This window comes from Melanotaenia boesemani, chromosome 23 (assembly GCF_017639745.1).
Source record: "Melanotaenia boesemani isolate fMelBoe1 chromosome 23, fMelBoe1.pri, whole genome shotgun sequence".
Classification (NCBI taxonomy): Eukaryota; Metazoa; Chordata; class Actinopteri; order Atheriniformes; family Melanotaeniidae; genus Melanotaenia; species Melanotaenia boesemani.
In genome coordinates this window covers 10,953,668-10,969,859 of record NC_055704.1, presented here as the reverse complement: position 1 = coordinate 10,969,859, position 16,192 = coordinate 10,953,668, and the positions used below count along the sequence as shown (strand labels likewise).

Here is a 16,192-nt window from a genome sequence, read left to right as displayed (position 1 = left end):
CAAATATTTGGTAAAACTACACAGTTCCTCTTTTTAATATGCAATTTGTACAGTATTTGTATTAGCTGCACATTCCTACTCGCAAGCCTAAAAGGGATTTAAGTGGGAAGTCTTATACTCCTACGTGGTTTGTTTCACCTCAGGTTTTATTTTCCATCGCAGAGGACCTCTTAGCAGCCTGCTCTTGATGGTCGGATGATGGGATCAGAGGTGATAAGGTAGAAGTCGTTAACTTTACTGTACAAGTTACAGACTGGTTACATCTGCAGTGCTGTTCATTTGGGGTCCACTGTTAGGCTGAACACTGTAACAGCAATGACAGACTCCTCTGAAGTTGGGGTTGCCATGCAAACACTGGGCTTCTTAAATGCACTCAAAGTGCGTACACAAAGATTTCATTTAAAATGGTTGATCTTGGCAGAAGAGTTGATTAATATCTGAGGTCACCATTCAGCCTGTCATGATCTGTGTGTTTTTGGTTTAGTTTTACTGTGCTATGTCTTCATTGTCTTGTCTGGTTTCCTGTTTTATTTTGTAGTTCCTTCCCTGGTGTGTTGCATTCAGTTTTGTTTTCCTGTTCATTCACCTGGTTAAACTGTTGATTCACTCCACCTGCATCTCGTTAGTTGGACTCAAGTTATAGAGCCCTTTGTTTCAGTATTTGTCAAATCATCCATTGTGATTCCTCGTCATGTCTCATGTGCCTTGTTAGTGTTTCTACATTAAAACCTTTATTCCTGCAAATGTCGGCCTCCTGCCTCCTTCATCCTGCATCTGGCTCTACTTCTTCACATCCCGCAATCCACAACATAACCAGTAGATTTGAATAAAATTCTATTAGTCAGGAGTCCTGTTTTTAGTTTTTTTTTTTTTTTTTTTTAATAATAATGGAAATAAATAAATAAATAAACCTTACTGATTGATTGTCTTAGTCCCAAGTCCAGCTCAGTGTTAATGAAAAAGGTCCATGGGTAGACATAATCTTCTTTCATTTATGTTTTGGTATTTTTCATTTCATTCTTTGAGATGTTTTTTTTTTTTTTTATCTTGGTCATGCATTATTTTCCAAACCTTTAGGTTAATTAACTGTGCTTACATAATATTTTTTATTATAGCTTAAAAAAAGCATTATTAGTCATATTAAATTGGACTTTCTGTATATCTGTAAATTGTGTCCCTATTTTACAGAAAATATCAGATGACATGTCTATCAGTAAGAGACATGAAATGCATGATAAGGCTGCATGATGTTCAAGACACACAGCTCCTGGTAAAGGTTGGAACTATTGACTGAAGACTAGAATGAAATATTGATTGTCTGAAGTAAATGTCAGAGATGTATCCCAGGAGACAGCCTTTATGTGTGTGTGTGTGTGTGTACAGCAGTGTATGCAGGACTGTACAGTGAAGGTAACAAATGACAGACAGTGGGAGCTGAGTGTTTTTTAAAGAAACTATCTTGCAGCAGGCATGTTTTGTGTGCCTATTTTAACATATGAATAAATGTTTTTTTGCTTTGTTTTTGTTATGTGTTAAAAAGCAACCAGAAAATTCATAGTGGGATTCATCTGCTTCTCAGCTCTATGTTTTGTGTACTGTCTTGTAAAGTACTGTTCACCTAATTGGGAATGTTCTCATTAACAAATGCTTTCTTCAAGTTAGCTTCTGGCTATCCAGATGTCAGAGCCAATTCATATGCACAAACAGATTTTATTCATACTTTTGTTCTCCTATGTTTTTTTTTTTAATTCCCCAACACATATAAAGGCATTATACCTGTGCTACTTATGCAGCCATCCTACTGCAGTACCATTTCCCTGAAGAGGTCAAATAGGACCATCTTCTACCATAACCCAGCTGATTTTTAATTACTATTGGGTGTTCTTTCAATGCATTTTGCACAGACGTTGATGTTCTCGTGATCTACACTTGCACAAACAGCTGCTTTTGAAATGCTTTGCAGACACGTTCACTCTTTACAATGAGACCAGCTAGCTGATGCAGGATCCTGAATCAAATGTCATACAGTGCACAGACTTTATGCGCAAACTGAAGTACAGACTTTAGATTGGAAAAAAACACCATTGGGAATGTGCTTTTACATAGCTTCCCAGCATCAGTTTGCACACTGATATTCACAATATGATCAATATGCACTCTAAAGGTGGCTAACATGTACACTTTTCAAAGGAATCATGGCCTGAACCTCTAACTTTGCATTGACTCAGAACACCTCAGATCTTGAGCTCAATCTTACAGTTGGATAAATTTCTTTACTTAAAAGTTAAAAGTGTCTAAAGTTGTATTCTCTTACTTTTGAATATTACTTTAAGTTTCCTAAAACTCTGAAAGATATCTTGTGTGGCCAACTTCAAGGTCCCACGAAGTAAAAACAGTTTAATGAAGCACAGTTTGAATATGGCATGTAACCATTCTGCCTACTAATTGATAAATTAGTATTCTTGTCTACAAGTCATGGCCATCAGGTTTAGGGCTTCCATGTGAAACGTCACATTTGCTAAACTGTTTCTGTAAATAAAAGTGATGCAGTCCATCAATATTGTTTAAGTGTTGTATTCAGTTTGGTGCTGTGCTAAGCTGGTGTCAGTATAAGCCGAAGTCATGGAGTCATGCCCCAGGTGACTGAAAGCACATTAAATGCTTTCAGATTGGACTCAAAAGTGAGATGTTAGTGGATGTTAGCAGGTCTTTGAAAAGTGTAACAACCACTTTGGTGATCTCTTAATTTACCTAGGCCCTTACATCTGTCTATCCATCTGTCCTGCCAGCCAACACAGGGCTCAGGGTCACGAGCATACTCAAACCCTTCTACCAGTTGATGCTGTGATTCTACACAAGGGTCTCAAAGGCCCACTACTTTGTTAAAGTCTTCTGATTTATGTTGCCAAAAATAATATTGACTTCACACTTTTGCCTATGAATGCTAAAGAATAAAAAAAATCCATTTTGAGCTTAAACTTTTCTTTATCTGTAATGGTTGCAAAGGGATAAGAGGGAGGGTACACCTTAACTAGTCCGTGGCAGGTCAACACAGAGGGGTGGCCATGCAAGCTCACACCTTAAAACTTCCTATAGACTGACCTCGGCTTATAATTCATGTGAGGCAATGTTTCTAACTGCGCCACAAGCAGCGATTTTTATCGTTCCAAAAGTTTTTTTTTTCCTTGAAAAGTGTATATGAACACAACAAAATGAACCATGGAAGAAGTTGCAAGAAAATGATTTAGCAGCCACATTAATTAAATTAAAGACATTTGTAGAACCATAAAATAAAATTACTGGCTCCTTGGACAGTGTTTCAGCAGAGTGATTCACAGTAGCAGTTTTCAGTAAAGGGAACAGGAAGAACACTCTGAGGTTGCACACATCAGACTACCCTTTCCTTTCACCCACCTCCCCCTGTCTTGCCTTTATCTGTCCTGTCTCTCTTCTCTCCGAACTTTATCATTTCAAGATGTGTGGAGGCTTGATGTATTTACTTAAGCTCAAAGAATATTTAAGCTTCATTAAAGGTAATTATACCCTGTTATATGGCAAAGACATCCCCAAAGCGGCCATTAAGTATGGGTAGATGTGGTGGTTCTGCCAGTGTTAGTAGTTGCCAAGATAATTAAGAAGCCATGTCTGTCTGTGCCGGGTAGTCAGGGTTGTAACCATTGTTTTCGCATAGGCACTGAGGCAGGAGGGATCGGAAAAGAGGGAATGTTTAAGAAGGGTTTCTGTGTTTCTCGGTTTGTATATATATATATATATAAATTCATAAAAGAAACCAGGACAAGGACAAGTAAATGATAAGTTAAATTCTTTCCAGAGTAGATAATTCTTAGTCTAAAGGCATCTTTCCTGGTATGACATAACACTTCATAGATAAGAAGTGTACTTACTTGTATCCTTCTCCATTAAAAAACAAAAGTCTCTGAACCTTATTATTTTTCCATCAGTCACAGAGGAATCTGTTTTAGTTGAGCTAGCCATAGGGGCAATCCCTTTTAAGGCCACTGATAGAGCACAGCGGGACTCAAAGTATACTACATTTTTACCACAGCACACAGCCAGCTGGTGGTGGATTCGTGCCTCAGCTCTATATTTAGATTAATGGTTCATTCAGAAGTATCTCCCAGAGGATATCGGGTGAGATTAGCAGGGCAGAGAGGACTAAGTATACTCTGAAAGAAAACATAGTGGCCGAGTTATAAAGCCCCCTATCATACCCTGGGAGCTATTTGAAAGTGTGTGTTGACTGACAGCTCTTTGCTCCTGCCATCTCCTATTCACCTCTGCTGCTTTTGAACTGATTAAGCTTCACATTGTTGGTTGCTTTTATGATATGTGCATTGTTCATGGCAGGCTGACACTTCCTTTCCTGAGTACATCATTGATAGATGGGCCTCGTGGCTGTGGCATCACCACATATCAAATCATCCTCCAAAAACTGAGCTTTTGAAGTGAGGGAAGGTTAATATCTTCTATAACCTATAGTGACTCTTCATTAAACCCAAATAGTAATAATACAAGCACTGCTAAGTTCTTATTGACACATGTCGTGCCTGAAAAATTATTGATTTCTCCCATTGAAAATGATTTGAAAGCCAAAATCTTTTTTTTTTCTTTCTTTTTTTTTTTTGCTCCAGGAAATGTGAGATGATCTTGTCTGTGTTCCTATATGTTCTGTAAAACCAACATGGCTTAAAATTCATATGACAGGATTTTACTATATTTTTTGTGGTACCTTGTTTTATGGTGAATGTCTTTGTGGAAGACACTTTTGGGGCATTTAGGGATCTTTCTTGGTGTTGCAGTTCAGTCACATTCAACTAGTAATGATGATTTACATTAAGAAAAATAAATCAGCTTATAAAATATGTTACAAGCATCCACACAGCAGGAGCATTTTGCTGAATAGCAATACATACTATATGTAGCTAAAAGGTGTTCCAAATGGCGCCACCATAATGTCTAAAACAACTCAAATCTAAAAAGAAAATAAATAAATTTTGTAATACCAGTAGAAGTTTTGATTTGTGCAACACATTATGACAGCCAATTCCATCTATTCATACACCCTGGACAGGTCACCAGTCCATCACAGGGCCAATACAAAGAGTCAAATCCTCATTTAAATCCATTTCTGCATCATCTGCCTGGTGCCTTCGATTTTCTAAATCAAATCAAATCAAACTTTATTTATATAGCACTTTTCATGCAGGATTGCAGCACAACTTCCACTGTACTTCCAGGGTTACATACTATTCTACTTTACCCAAACTCACCCATTGTAATGATAAAAACTCATGGTTGGGGTTTAAATGTTAAAACAAGAAAGCATACATTTTCATGGACTCCACAGTTTAATTTTAGTACCTCCACTTATCCCTCTGCTTATTTTCATCTGCTGTTTTTCAGCCTGTTCAATCCCTCACTATCCTCCTCTCAGAACTGTTTTTCTTTACCCTTTATTTTATTTTCCTGTCTCCCTTCTTTCCAGACAACTTTCTCCCTATTTAGTGTTTTTCCTTTTGTTAATTTCTTCCATTTTCTTTACAGTTCCTCGTTCCTTTGTCCTTTCTTAAGCGCCCTCCTCCATTGTCACACTCTTCAGTTTTTTTCTGTGGTGTCTTGCTCGACTTATTCCTCAGCTTAAAGGATGTATGCGTTAATCCCTCACAGTTTCCATCACTTAGAGCACCAATCAAAAAGGGCTTAGGCTGTGTAATACCAGACTATTGTCCCTTCTCTTCCCCCTCTTCTCTTTTTCTTCCTACCTGGTCTTCCACCACCCTGTTAATCCTTCTAACCTGACCTCTTTTACTTTTCCCTAAACTGTTTTTTCTTTTCTTTTTTTGTCTCATGTACATAGTTTTCATGATCTGAAGTGCGAGATAAGAAGTAGCAGAACATATTCAAGCTACAAACCAGTGTAGTTTTAGATTCATCTGAGGACATGCTAAGCTAAACGAGACAAGGAAATAAGGCTGGAGGGTTGGGGCTGCAACCAAATCCACCACGAGGTTTGTGGTTGGCAGTGAACATGGTGCCTCTGGGGCGATTGCATTCCACTTATTAATGTTTCAAAATGTGTGCTTCTTAATCGCTGCAGCACGCCTGGGCTCGAGTTCAGGTGTCCAAATTTAATTTTGCAGGGATTCATCAGATGTTCTCTCCCAACGCACATTATGGCTTCACACCAGGCAGTAGTCATTCGTTTTACCGGTCATCATCAGACCTTTAAATACAGAGTGAAAGAGCATTATTAGACTTTTCAGTGATAATTTTTTTCCTCTTTCTGTGTTCCAGAATTAGTGTGTCACAGTGGATTTTTATAAAAACCATCCAAAACTAGCAAGAGAAAAGCTGAACCTGAAGTTATTGGTTACCTATTCTCCTGTGTAAATCTGTGTTGTGAACTGGCTTAAACTGGAGGTTTGAGTCATGGTGGTTACTTATTTGTTTAATTGACTGTTTGCCTGATATGTACATTTATGTCTGTTTATGCGAATCAGGTGGACTCAAGCAAACGTACTAAAAACCAAAGTTATGACACAAAGTTTTTTCATAATTTATTTCATGCTCTTCCATTTTCCTTCTTTGATTTTCTCTATCCAGATATCGATGAATGCCAGGAGAACAACGGAGGTTGTGATCATTTTTGCAGAAACACAGTGGGCTCCTTCGAGTGCAGCTGCCAAAAAGGCTTCAAACTTCTCACTGATGAGCGGACATGCGAAGGTCAGTGACTGACAGCTGTCAATCACACACTTAACTGTCACCAGCTGTTCTATCAGATTCTCTTTAGTCAGCTTTAAGGATTATATTAAAGGGTATAAGAAAAAATATACACTCACCAGGCACTTGAACAGGTATACCTGTTTAACTACAAAAAGCTAATAAGCCAGTGTAGTCCAATGTTTTCATTAACACACTGCTGAACAATGGGGCAATGGGGCTTGGGGATAATAAATTAACAAAATCCCCTTTTTTTACCATCAGAGGGCTGTTTATCTGCATAGAAAGTCATGGCTGAGGATAATGAATTGCTTACAAAGTTTGAGTGTAAACTAACCTTCCTATAGGTAAACTTAAGATGTCTGTAGTGTCAGTGAATGCAGCATGTAATGCACTTTGATATGGCTGTTTGTTAACATCTGATGACCATTTAAGTTTTAATAATCAGCTAATTGTTTACTAAAATCTAGACCTTTTTTAAAAGAAAAATTCTCATTTGTGCCACCCTTTTCCTGGTCAGTGCCCGTGTCTGGCCCCCTCATGAAAACCTTTCTAGAACCGCCCCTGCATATAAATCCTATTACTTGTTAACCACCTAGTTAGAGAAGGCACTTAATCTTCCTGTTTCACTCTCACTAGATATCAGAATCAGAATCAGAATCAGAAAGGTTTTTTATCTGAACTTGATTCATCTGGCTGTATTATAACCAGCAGATTTTACAGCTGGGGCCCTTGCAAACCTCCACTAATAATGTAAATAATATAAAATAAATGCAAACAGGCTATCTAATTAAAAAGGGCTACCATTCCTGCTGGTTTCCTCCTCCTCAACACAAGATGAAAGATAAACAAACAAGAAAGACGGTACCTGCAACAGAAAAGGTAATCAGCTGATCACCGAAAGTCATGTCATGATTCACGGAGCAACAAGAGAAGGAGGAAGAGAGGAGGCAGACACACAGCACAGAGACACAGAGTGACTGCACAAAACTGCGCAACGTTAAAAAAAAAAAAAGAGATGACACAAGAAGTGTGGGTGTTGAACCCTCTCATCACGAAAAGTCTGCGTGTCAAAACACCCATATCTCCCACGGGTGTGACACCCATGGGTGTGGTGATATTTTCTTGGCACACTTTGGGTCCCTTAGTCCCAGTTGAACATAGTTTAAATGCCACAGCCTGAGTGTTGTACTTGATCATGTCCATCCCTTTATGATCACAGTGTAGCATCTTCTGATGGCTACTTCCAGCAGGATAATGCACCATGACACAAAGCCCGAATCACCTCCAGCTGCTTGCTTGAACATGACCATGAGTTCACTTGACTCAAACGGCCTCCACAGTTGCCAGATCTGAATCCAGTAGAGCAGCTTTGGGATGTGGTGACGGGAGATTCTTATCGTGGATGTGCAGCAACTGTGTGATGCTATCATGTCAATATGGAGCAAAACATCTAAAGAGAGTTTCTAACACCCTGTTGAATCTATGACAACAAGAATTACGGGTCCATCCTGGTACAAGCACGGTGGATCTAATAATAATAATAATACAAATAATAATAATAATAATAATAATAATAATAATAATAATAATAAGAAGAAGAAGAAGAAGAAGAAGAAATAAATTAAATGATCAATTGCTCAGCTGAGATTTTAATGATATCAGGCGTGAAAAATGATAAAAACCCTGCATTATTGGCAAATTTATTTTAGTCTGACAAGTCTTTTCCACAGCAGTTAACCCCTCAGCCTCTCCTGGAAATTGTTTTTATACCAAACCACACGCGTTTTGTTTTAACAGTAAAATTAAGTAAAAACAGTTGAATTATTTATAGATTTCATGGTTTCATGTGTAATGTGAAACTTTAAATGTGCATCATTTAGAGTTTAAATAAATAAATAAATAACAAGTAGAAAGTCACATTTTGCTTTGTCAAAAAGAAATGTTTTTACAACAAAGTAAGTGTTGTGACTTTTTTGGCTAGGTGTGTAGTGTAAAATGTTTGTATGACCAAAGGCAGATTCCTGATTACAAGTCACAGCAGGTGAGACAGAAGATCAGACAAACAAAATTATTTTTATCAACAACGAAACCCCGAGGTCCTCTGTCCTCAGTCCAAAACCACCAGTAGGAAAACAATGTGTGCATGTCTGTATTCTGCACATGTTAGATTAACTGAGCCTCATTTGGAATTATAAGTATGTGGTGTTGAGTGTTATCAGCCACATCACAGCATCAGTGTCATTTTGCATCAATATTACAAAAACTCCTTTACTCTCATGTCAGGGCTGTCAGTAGTTGCCTTCAGCATGAAATATAATGTCAGTGTCTTCAATATATATATATATATATATATATGTATATATATGTAATATGATATATACACTCATATATGTGTTTATATGTGTTTGTGTGTTTGTGCATGCTCCCCTGAGTTTATGTAAACTTTGCTTGAGGGCTAGCTCCAACCACACAGGCAAGGTTTTCCGAAGTCCTCACATGGACATTTGCCTGGACTATTTACCTAGCCAACATTCAGGCCTTAACAACTTCCTCTGCATTACAAACTCCATTATAACATGCTGTATTTTTAGCCCCTGTAAAGCCCTGTGGAACAGCCTGAAATAAACCAGGTGAGCCTGAAAAGCTGCCCTCCATTCCTACTAGATTAATAATATTTGGTTCCAGGCTAGTATACATAAACACACACACATAGGAAGGCATACACACACATACTTAGATAATGAAAATGACATAAATCCTGATTTTTTATCCTGTTTTTGACTAAATACAGGGATATTTTTCTCTTAATGTTGTTTTAGTTTTTTTAACTAGGAACATTTGCTGGCTACAATATTCTCTGTGATTAAAGAGCTGGTTTCTTTAGCTCCCCAGGAAAAGCCTGTATCTATGTGTGTGTGTGTGTGTGTGTGTGTGTGTGTGTGTGTGTGTGTGTGTGTGTCAATGAATGAGCCATAAAACCTCCATCATCTTTAAGCCACCTATAAAACTAATGTTTACATCCATGAGACCTGGCAGAGCCACCAGTTAAACTATTCCTTAGCTCTATTAATGTTTTACAACTTCAGTACATGGTCTGTGTTGTGTGGTTAAAATATCATTTTAAATATTTCTCAAGTTTTTTACACATTATTATGTTTAACATCAGTATGCAAATTTGACCTGGAGGTTGGTGAGTCAATGTGGATGATATTTTGGCCACCAGATTCTCTGAATCCTTAAACGATATTTTGCAGTTGATGGTGGAATATTCAAAGTGTTTTGCAATTTTATTTTGAGGGAAATTCTTTTTTTTTTTTTTTTTATTGCTCTACAGTTTGAAGATACATTTCTTTTTCAGGCTGCTGAACCTCTGTCCATGTTTACTTTGAGAGACTCTGCCTCTCTAAGGAGTCTTGTTACTTCATTTTTTTATCTAAATAGTTGCAACATGCGCTTTCTTATGTCTTTTTAGTTGCTCTTCAGTAACTGCATTCTGTTTTAATTTCTATTTAATTCCATAAAATGTGTCAACAAAGTTAGGAACTCAGTAAAACTAAATAATAACTAAAAAAAAAAAAAAAAAATCAAACTCCTGTCAAAGGAAGTTACTTCACAATTATAAAGTATATTAATACAACACAAGCGTGATCCTTTTTTCCTATTTCTGTCAGAGCAAGTCATAAAAGAAGGAAGTCAAACGAAGGGATATTCTGAGATTTTCTTAAACATGTTTATTACAATTTTTAAACCGGATGATGGATGATGTTTTACCAGAGTTATCGTGCATTTCCTTACAAAGCTTTCACAGTAATAATATGAGTAATGAAGACTTTGTAAAATATGTTTTCTTGCTGCCCCCAACAGTTAAACAAAGTGAAGATAAGGGGGAGTTACCGTTGAAAGGCATTTCTAACTCACTTTTCTTCAGAAGTGGTGATTTCACCTTTTACAGTCTCCATCTCATGTTATCAGTGTTCCTCACCTGTTCTGTATCTCTTTGGTCTCCCTCAGATATTAATGAGTGCTCCTTTGAGAGAGCCTGTGACCACACCTGCATCAACTACTCAGGCAGCTATGAGTGCCTCTGTAACAAAGGATACATCCTCTATGGTCTCACTCACTGTGGCGGTGAGTGTTTAGATTTACATACAGCTCACCAGCTTGGAATTTGCTGTGGTAGGCAGTATCATTTTGTTACTTCCCCAAAACAGAAGATGCTCAAATGTTGTGCATATGGTTTCTGTGTTGTTAGATATTGATGAGTGCAGCATCAACAATGGGAGCTGTGAGCACGGCTGCATAAACACGCTGGGGAGCTACGAGTGTGTGTGTCCACCAGGACAGAAGCTCCACTGGAATAAGAAAGATTGCATTGGTAAGCACCGGCTATGTTTGTCTGCAGGTTTGTTGGTATTTGGCCTTGACATTGTTTAGAGTGGGGGACTCCTTGAAGCAAGCATTAACAAAGGTGTAATATATGTGTGTGCTCCTCAGAGGCAGACAAGTGTCTTCCCAATGGAAAGCCAGCACCCCGAGCCCAACTGACCTGCACCAAGAGCGGAGGGGTGGAGGTCTGCTCACTGTCGTGTCCCTCCAACGCTCTCTTTCTAGCAGGTACACACAAACACAGCCATGTTTCCATCACTTGTCATGATACTAACTTACTGACTTCCTTTAAACCTAACCATCACTACTCCTATCCTGTACCTGACAACATACAATAAGCTGATGTACTAAAATATTATGATTTGCATGAATGTTGGCCTTTTTTACCTTAGAATGATTGATTTTTTTATTTTAGTTTGGTGTATAAATTTGTAAAGATATGTATGAATTTATCCACATATTATAGATTTTGGTTTTTAGATATTGTTTTCTTAAACATTTTTCATATTTTTCATAAACATATTTCCTTTATTACTATACATTAGCTCTGTAACAGGACTTTTCATGTATGCGGAGAACAGATAGGGGCATTAATGGAGTTTTCAGTTTTCTAAACATTTCACTGACTGAATCGAAGTGCATGGACTTTAAATGTCACAGCTGAATCTTTATTATTTTTCTGTAGATAAAAGAAGGGATTTATTTTTTCAGTTGTTTGATGGTTGGCTTATTTTTCCTAATTGGCTATTTAAATGACTTATAGAATCAGGTGCACACATAAAATTGACTCTCAGTCCTTCTGTAGATAATAAATAAATAAATAGATAGATAAATAGATAAATACCAAGTGCATATAGTAGTTCTGAGAGGCTGAGGTGCAATTTATGTGTTTTGACCAGCCTGCAGGTAACAAATATCCAGGTTATAATCAGAGATGCATTGCATTCTTTTTCTTACTCGTTCTCAGCTATTTTCTTCATATATTTCATGTTTTGATTATTGTAGCACATGAGCTCTTGGTTTATTTTATATTGAAAAAAATGAATAAAAATATTCATATGTTGGACCTTCAGCAAAATAAGCATTTAAGTAAATTTCTCTACAATACATGGTGATGTATGTGGCTATGCAAGTGGCTGCCCTCTGGTGGTCAACGCTAACCACTGCACCTTCCTTATACATCTCACTTCCACAGATTCTTAATGAAGCTGTTTGTACTATTTATCGCCATATTTATGGAGTCCTCAGGGGGCTTTCTGCACAGACTGATGTGTTTTTCACCCTCCAAGGTTTTCTTGGCTTCACCCGTTCCAGCCTTTTGGCTAGCACCCCAGCATCTCCTGTGATAGTACTTACCAGGCATCTGTAGATTGATCACATTCTTTGATCATGCAGCTTTTTCCTTAGTTCGACCTTCACTTAGTTTGACTTGGCAGTCATTGTGTGAGAATGATAGATAGCTCTGGAGAATGAAGTGAAATATTTGTTTTTCTTTCTTTTTGGAGTACTTTTTAATTTTAGGGAGTGGGAGCCATGTAAATTCCTGTGGCTGGATGTAACCTTGGCTCTTATTTAATTGTCTCACTTTTATCATTTCCAAAGACTTCATCCCTCTTTTCTTACTTGAAGTGCATCTCTGCATGTACATGTGTATCAAGGGAGAAAGAGAAGATTCATAGTTCTTTAATTTTGCAATCAGGGTTTTAAGTCACATAGAAGCAGATATTTCTCTTGGCTCTTGGCTTGTTTCTGAATGATAACACCATTAAACATCTTTAAAACTCTTTTCAACTCCCACAGCTGTGCAGTGGCCTGCATTATCACCCTGTTTGACATTAAATACTTCCCCTAAACTCTTGTGATAATCATTTCTGATGTCTTTTTTCTCACCTTGTTCTCATATGTGTGTTGGTTTCTTGCAGACTCTGAGAACAGCTACACACTGAGTTGTGGAGTGCCTGTTCAGCATGGTAAAGCCCCTCAGAAGAGGAATGCCACCTCTGGTTTACCTACCTGTGCTGGTACAGTAAACTAAGCAAATAAAACATTCTCGAACTTCAGTGTTAATGAGTGCAAAATATATCCTGCAACTAGCATTTGGAACATCCAACACAATTCAGCTGGTTAAAGCAGTTTATGCGTTCATGGCAGTAGCCATGTGTGTAACTCTCAGTGTCCACAAACAGTATTTTTTTCTCCATAACCTGACTGTAAATATGTAAAAAGTTCTCAGAGCTCTGTGAATTGGCTGAATGCTGATTGGCTGAAAATGATCTTGATCTTGACACAACAATTTAACACACAAAGCGGATGAAGCACCAAAAATGTTAAAGAGCCAAGAAAAGCTTGACTAGCTATGTTTTCATTATTTGACACTTAGTTTCACTTCATCAGCGAATCTTTGCCCACTTTGACTCTGGTGTTTTTCTCAGTTGAGCAAAGCTAAAGTACAAACCACAGCAATAACACAACCAACAACAGCGTGCAGCTCAGACTGGTACCCATAATTACGGTACTGCCCCCAAGTGGCATCAAAATGCTATAAAACGTAAACAATCTGTTGCAAAGCCCCAATGAAGGGGGGTTTCAGATATACAGTATCTCACAAAATTAAGTACACCCTTCATATTTAAGTAACAATTTTATTATATCTCCTCAAAGGACAATTCTATTGAAATAAAACTTGGATATAACTTAAAATAATCTCTACTATTTGTGGTATAGATTTACTGATCTCTGAAAATTACTCACACAGCCAATTTTGTATAAATAGTTGGCAACACAAGTGAGTACACCTTACAGTGAACTGTCCACATTGTTCCCAATGTGTCAATATTTTGCATGGAGTTCATCAGAGGTTGTTATTAGAAGGAAGTTCTTGGTGGTGTGTTTGGGGTCATTGCCATGTTGGAAAACTGTCATGCGGCCCAGTTTCCAAAGGAGGGAATCAGATTCTGCTTCAGAATATCACAGTACAAGTTTCCTCAATGCTGGGAGCACTCATGCAGCCCCCAGACCATTAGAATAATAGTAAGAAAACCTTTATTAGTCACTCATGTGGAAATTGCTTTGTTGCAACAGTACAGGTGCACTAAGCAGAAGTATTCAGGCGATATAAAGAAAGAACAGACACACACACAAATAAGTAATAATATGTACAGTATGTGGTCTGACAGGGTGAGTATGTACAGTACATAAATATGTACATAAACATGTATATAAATATGTAAAGACAGTTTATGTGTGTTCTTTGTAAAGTCTGACAGCAGCTGGGAGGAAAGACCTGTAGTATTTCTCCTTCGCACAGCGAGGGTGGATCAGTCTGCCACTGCAGCTGGTCTCCAGAGCAGACAGGGCGTCCTGCAGGGGACTCATGGTCCAGCATGGATGTTAGTTTTGCCAGGACCCTTTTGTCACCTACCTGCTGCACTGAGTCCAGAAAACAGCTGAGGACAGAGCTGGACTTCCTGATGACTTTGTCAAGCTCCTTCCTCTCCCTCTCTGTGATGCTGCTGCTCCAGCAGACCACACTGTACAGGATTGCTGATGCCACCTCAGAGTCATAAAAGGTCTTCAGGAGTGTCCCCTTCACTTCAAAAGACAGCAGTCTCATCAGAAGATAGAGCCTGCATTGACCCTTCCTGTACAGTCTGTCTGTGTTGTTTGTCCAGACCAGTTTATTGTTTAGGTAAACACCCAGAGTGAGTGGGGAATTTTGAGATAGTTTTCAGGCTTCTCCACACCCCACTGATGTTCTGCTGCTGCAGGTGCTCCTCCATCTTCCTCTTGTAACTGGCCTTCCCCTTTCTGATCTTTCTTCTTAGCTCCTTCTATACAGTCCTCAACTCCTCCTTGTTTCCTGATCTGAAGGCTGTCTTCTTTTCCTTCAGGGGTAATCCACGGCTCGTTGTTAGCGAGGCACCACACCACCCTGGAGGAAACAATGTTCTCAAAACAGAAGTTTATGTAGTCATGTCCCCATGTGGGTCGCAGAGCTCCGTTCACACAGTGGTGTTGAAGCAGTCCCTAAGAGTCTCCTCGCCCTCAGCTGTCCACCACCTCACTGTACAAGGGACCACAGCCTGCCTGTGTACAACAGGTTTATACACAGTTTGGAGATGGAGAATATGGTGATCAGCTCTCCCTAGAGGAGGGAGGGGGATGCAGAATATGCATCCTTGGTGTTGGCATTAAACAAGCCCAGTATTTAATTGTCTCTGTTGGGACAGAGACCATGATGTTACCACTACCAAGCTTGACTGTAGGCATGACACAATAATCTTGCTACTCCTCACCAGAGAGCCACCATACATGCTGGACATCATGTGAGCCAAACAAGGAAAAATTAGTCTCGTCAGACTGCAGGACAAGTCATGCTCGTGGACTGGTGGTCTTTAGAAAACTGTTTGCAGGCTTTCTTGTGATCCAGCTTTAGAAGAGGCTTTCTTCTGGGACAAAGCTATGCAGACCAACATGATGCAGGATGTAGCGTATGGTCTGATCATTGACAGACTCACTTTCTGCTGCTTCAACTTCTGAACTAAAACTGGCAGCACTCATGTGTCTGTTTTATTAAACCAACTTCTGGATATGATGCAGAGCACAAGGCTTCTTTAGTCGATCCTGAAGAGGCTGGTTCTGAATGGAGCCTGTCTCGGAAAACTGCTGTATGACCTTGGCCACTGGGCTGTAGCTCAGTTTCAGGATGTTACTACTCTTTTTATAAACTAAGCCATCTTTGTGCAGAACCACAACTCTATTTCTCAAATCCACATAACGTGGATTTGAGAAATAGAGTTGTGGTTCTAACATAACATGAAGTGACATGTTGAACATCCAGTGGTCAATAAAAGAGAACTGTACCCAAGGCACCTAGTTTACCAGCTTTAATCCATGACAAACATGTCTGCATGGTCCAGTCAAGCAGGAAAAAACATGAACATGATAAATAAAACAGGTGACTGCACATGCACAGGTATTACCAAGGGTGTACTTACTTGTGTTGCCAGCTGTGTATCCAAAAATGGCTGTGTGCTGAATAATGTTCAGACAACAGTAA

At 38.7% G+C, this 16,192-nt stretch overlaps 1 protein-coding gene across 3 annotated transcripts in view; it reads left to right on the top strand.

Moving 5' to 3' along the window:
- scube1 (signal peptide, CUB domain, EGF-like 1) overlaps positions 1-16,192 on the top strand; it is a 109,116-nt gene that overhangs the window by 80,860 nt on the left and 12,064 nt on the right. For 2 of the 3 annotated variants that reach the window (XM_041977654.1, XM_041977651.1), the window contains 5 exons: positions 6,625-6,747; positions 10,759-10,875; positions 11,000-11,122; positions 11,242-11,361; positions 13,056-13,154. In XM_041977654.1, coding sequence (XP_041833588.1) covers positions 6,625-6,747; positions 10,759-10,875; positions 11,000-11,122; positions 11,242-11,361; positions 13,056-13,154 — 582 coding nt within the window. The remainder of the gene's footprint in view (positions 1-6,624; positions 6,748-10,758; positions 10,876-10,999; positions 11,123-11,241; positions 11,362-13,055; positions 13,155-16,192) is intronic. The other variant, XM_041977652.1, reaches the window with a different exon arrangement.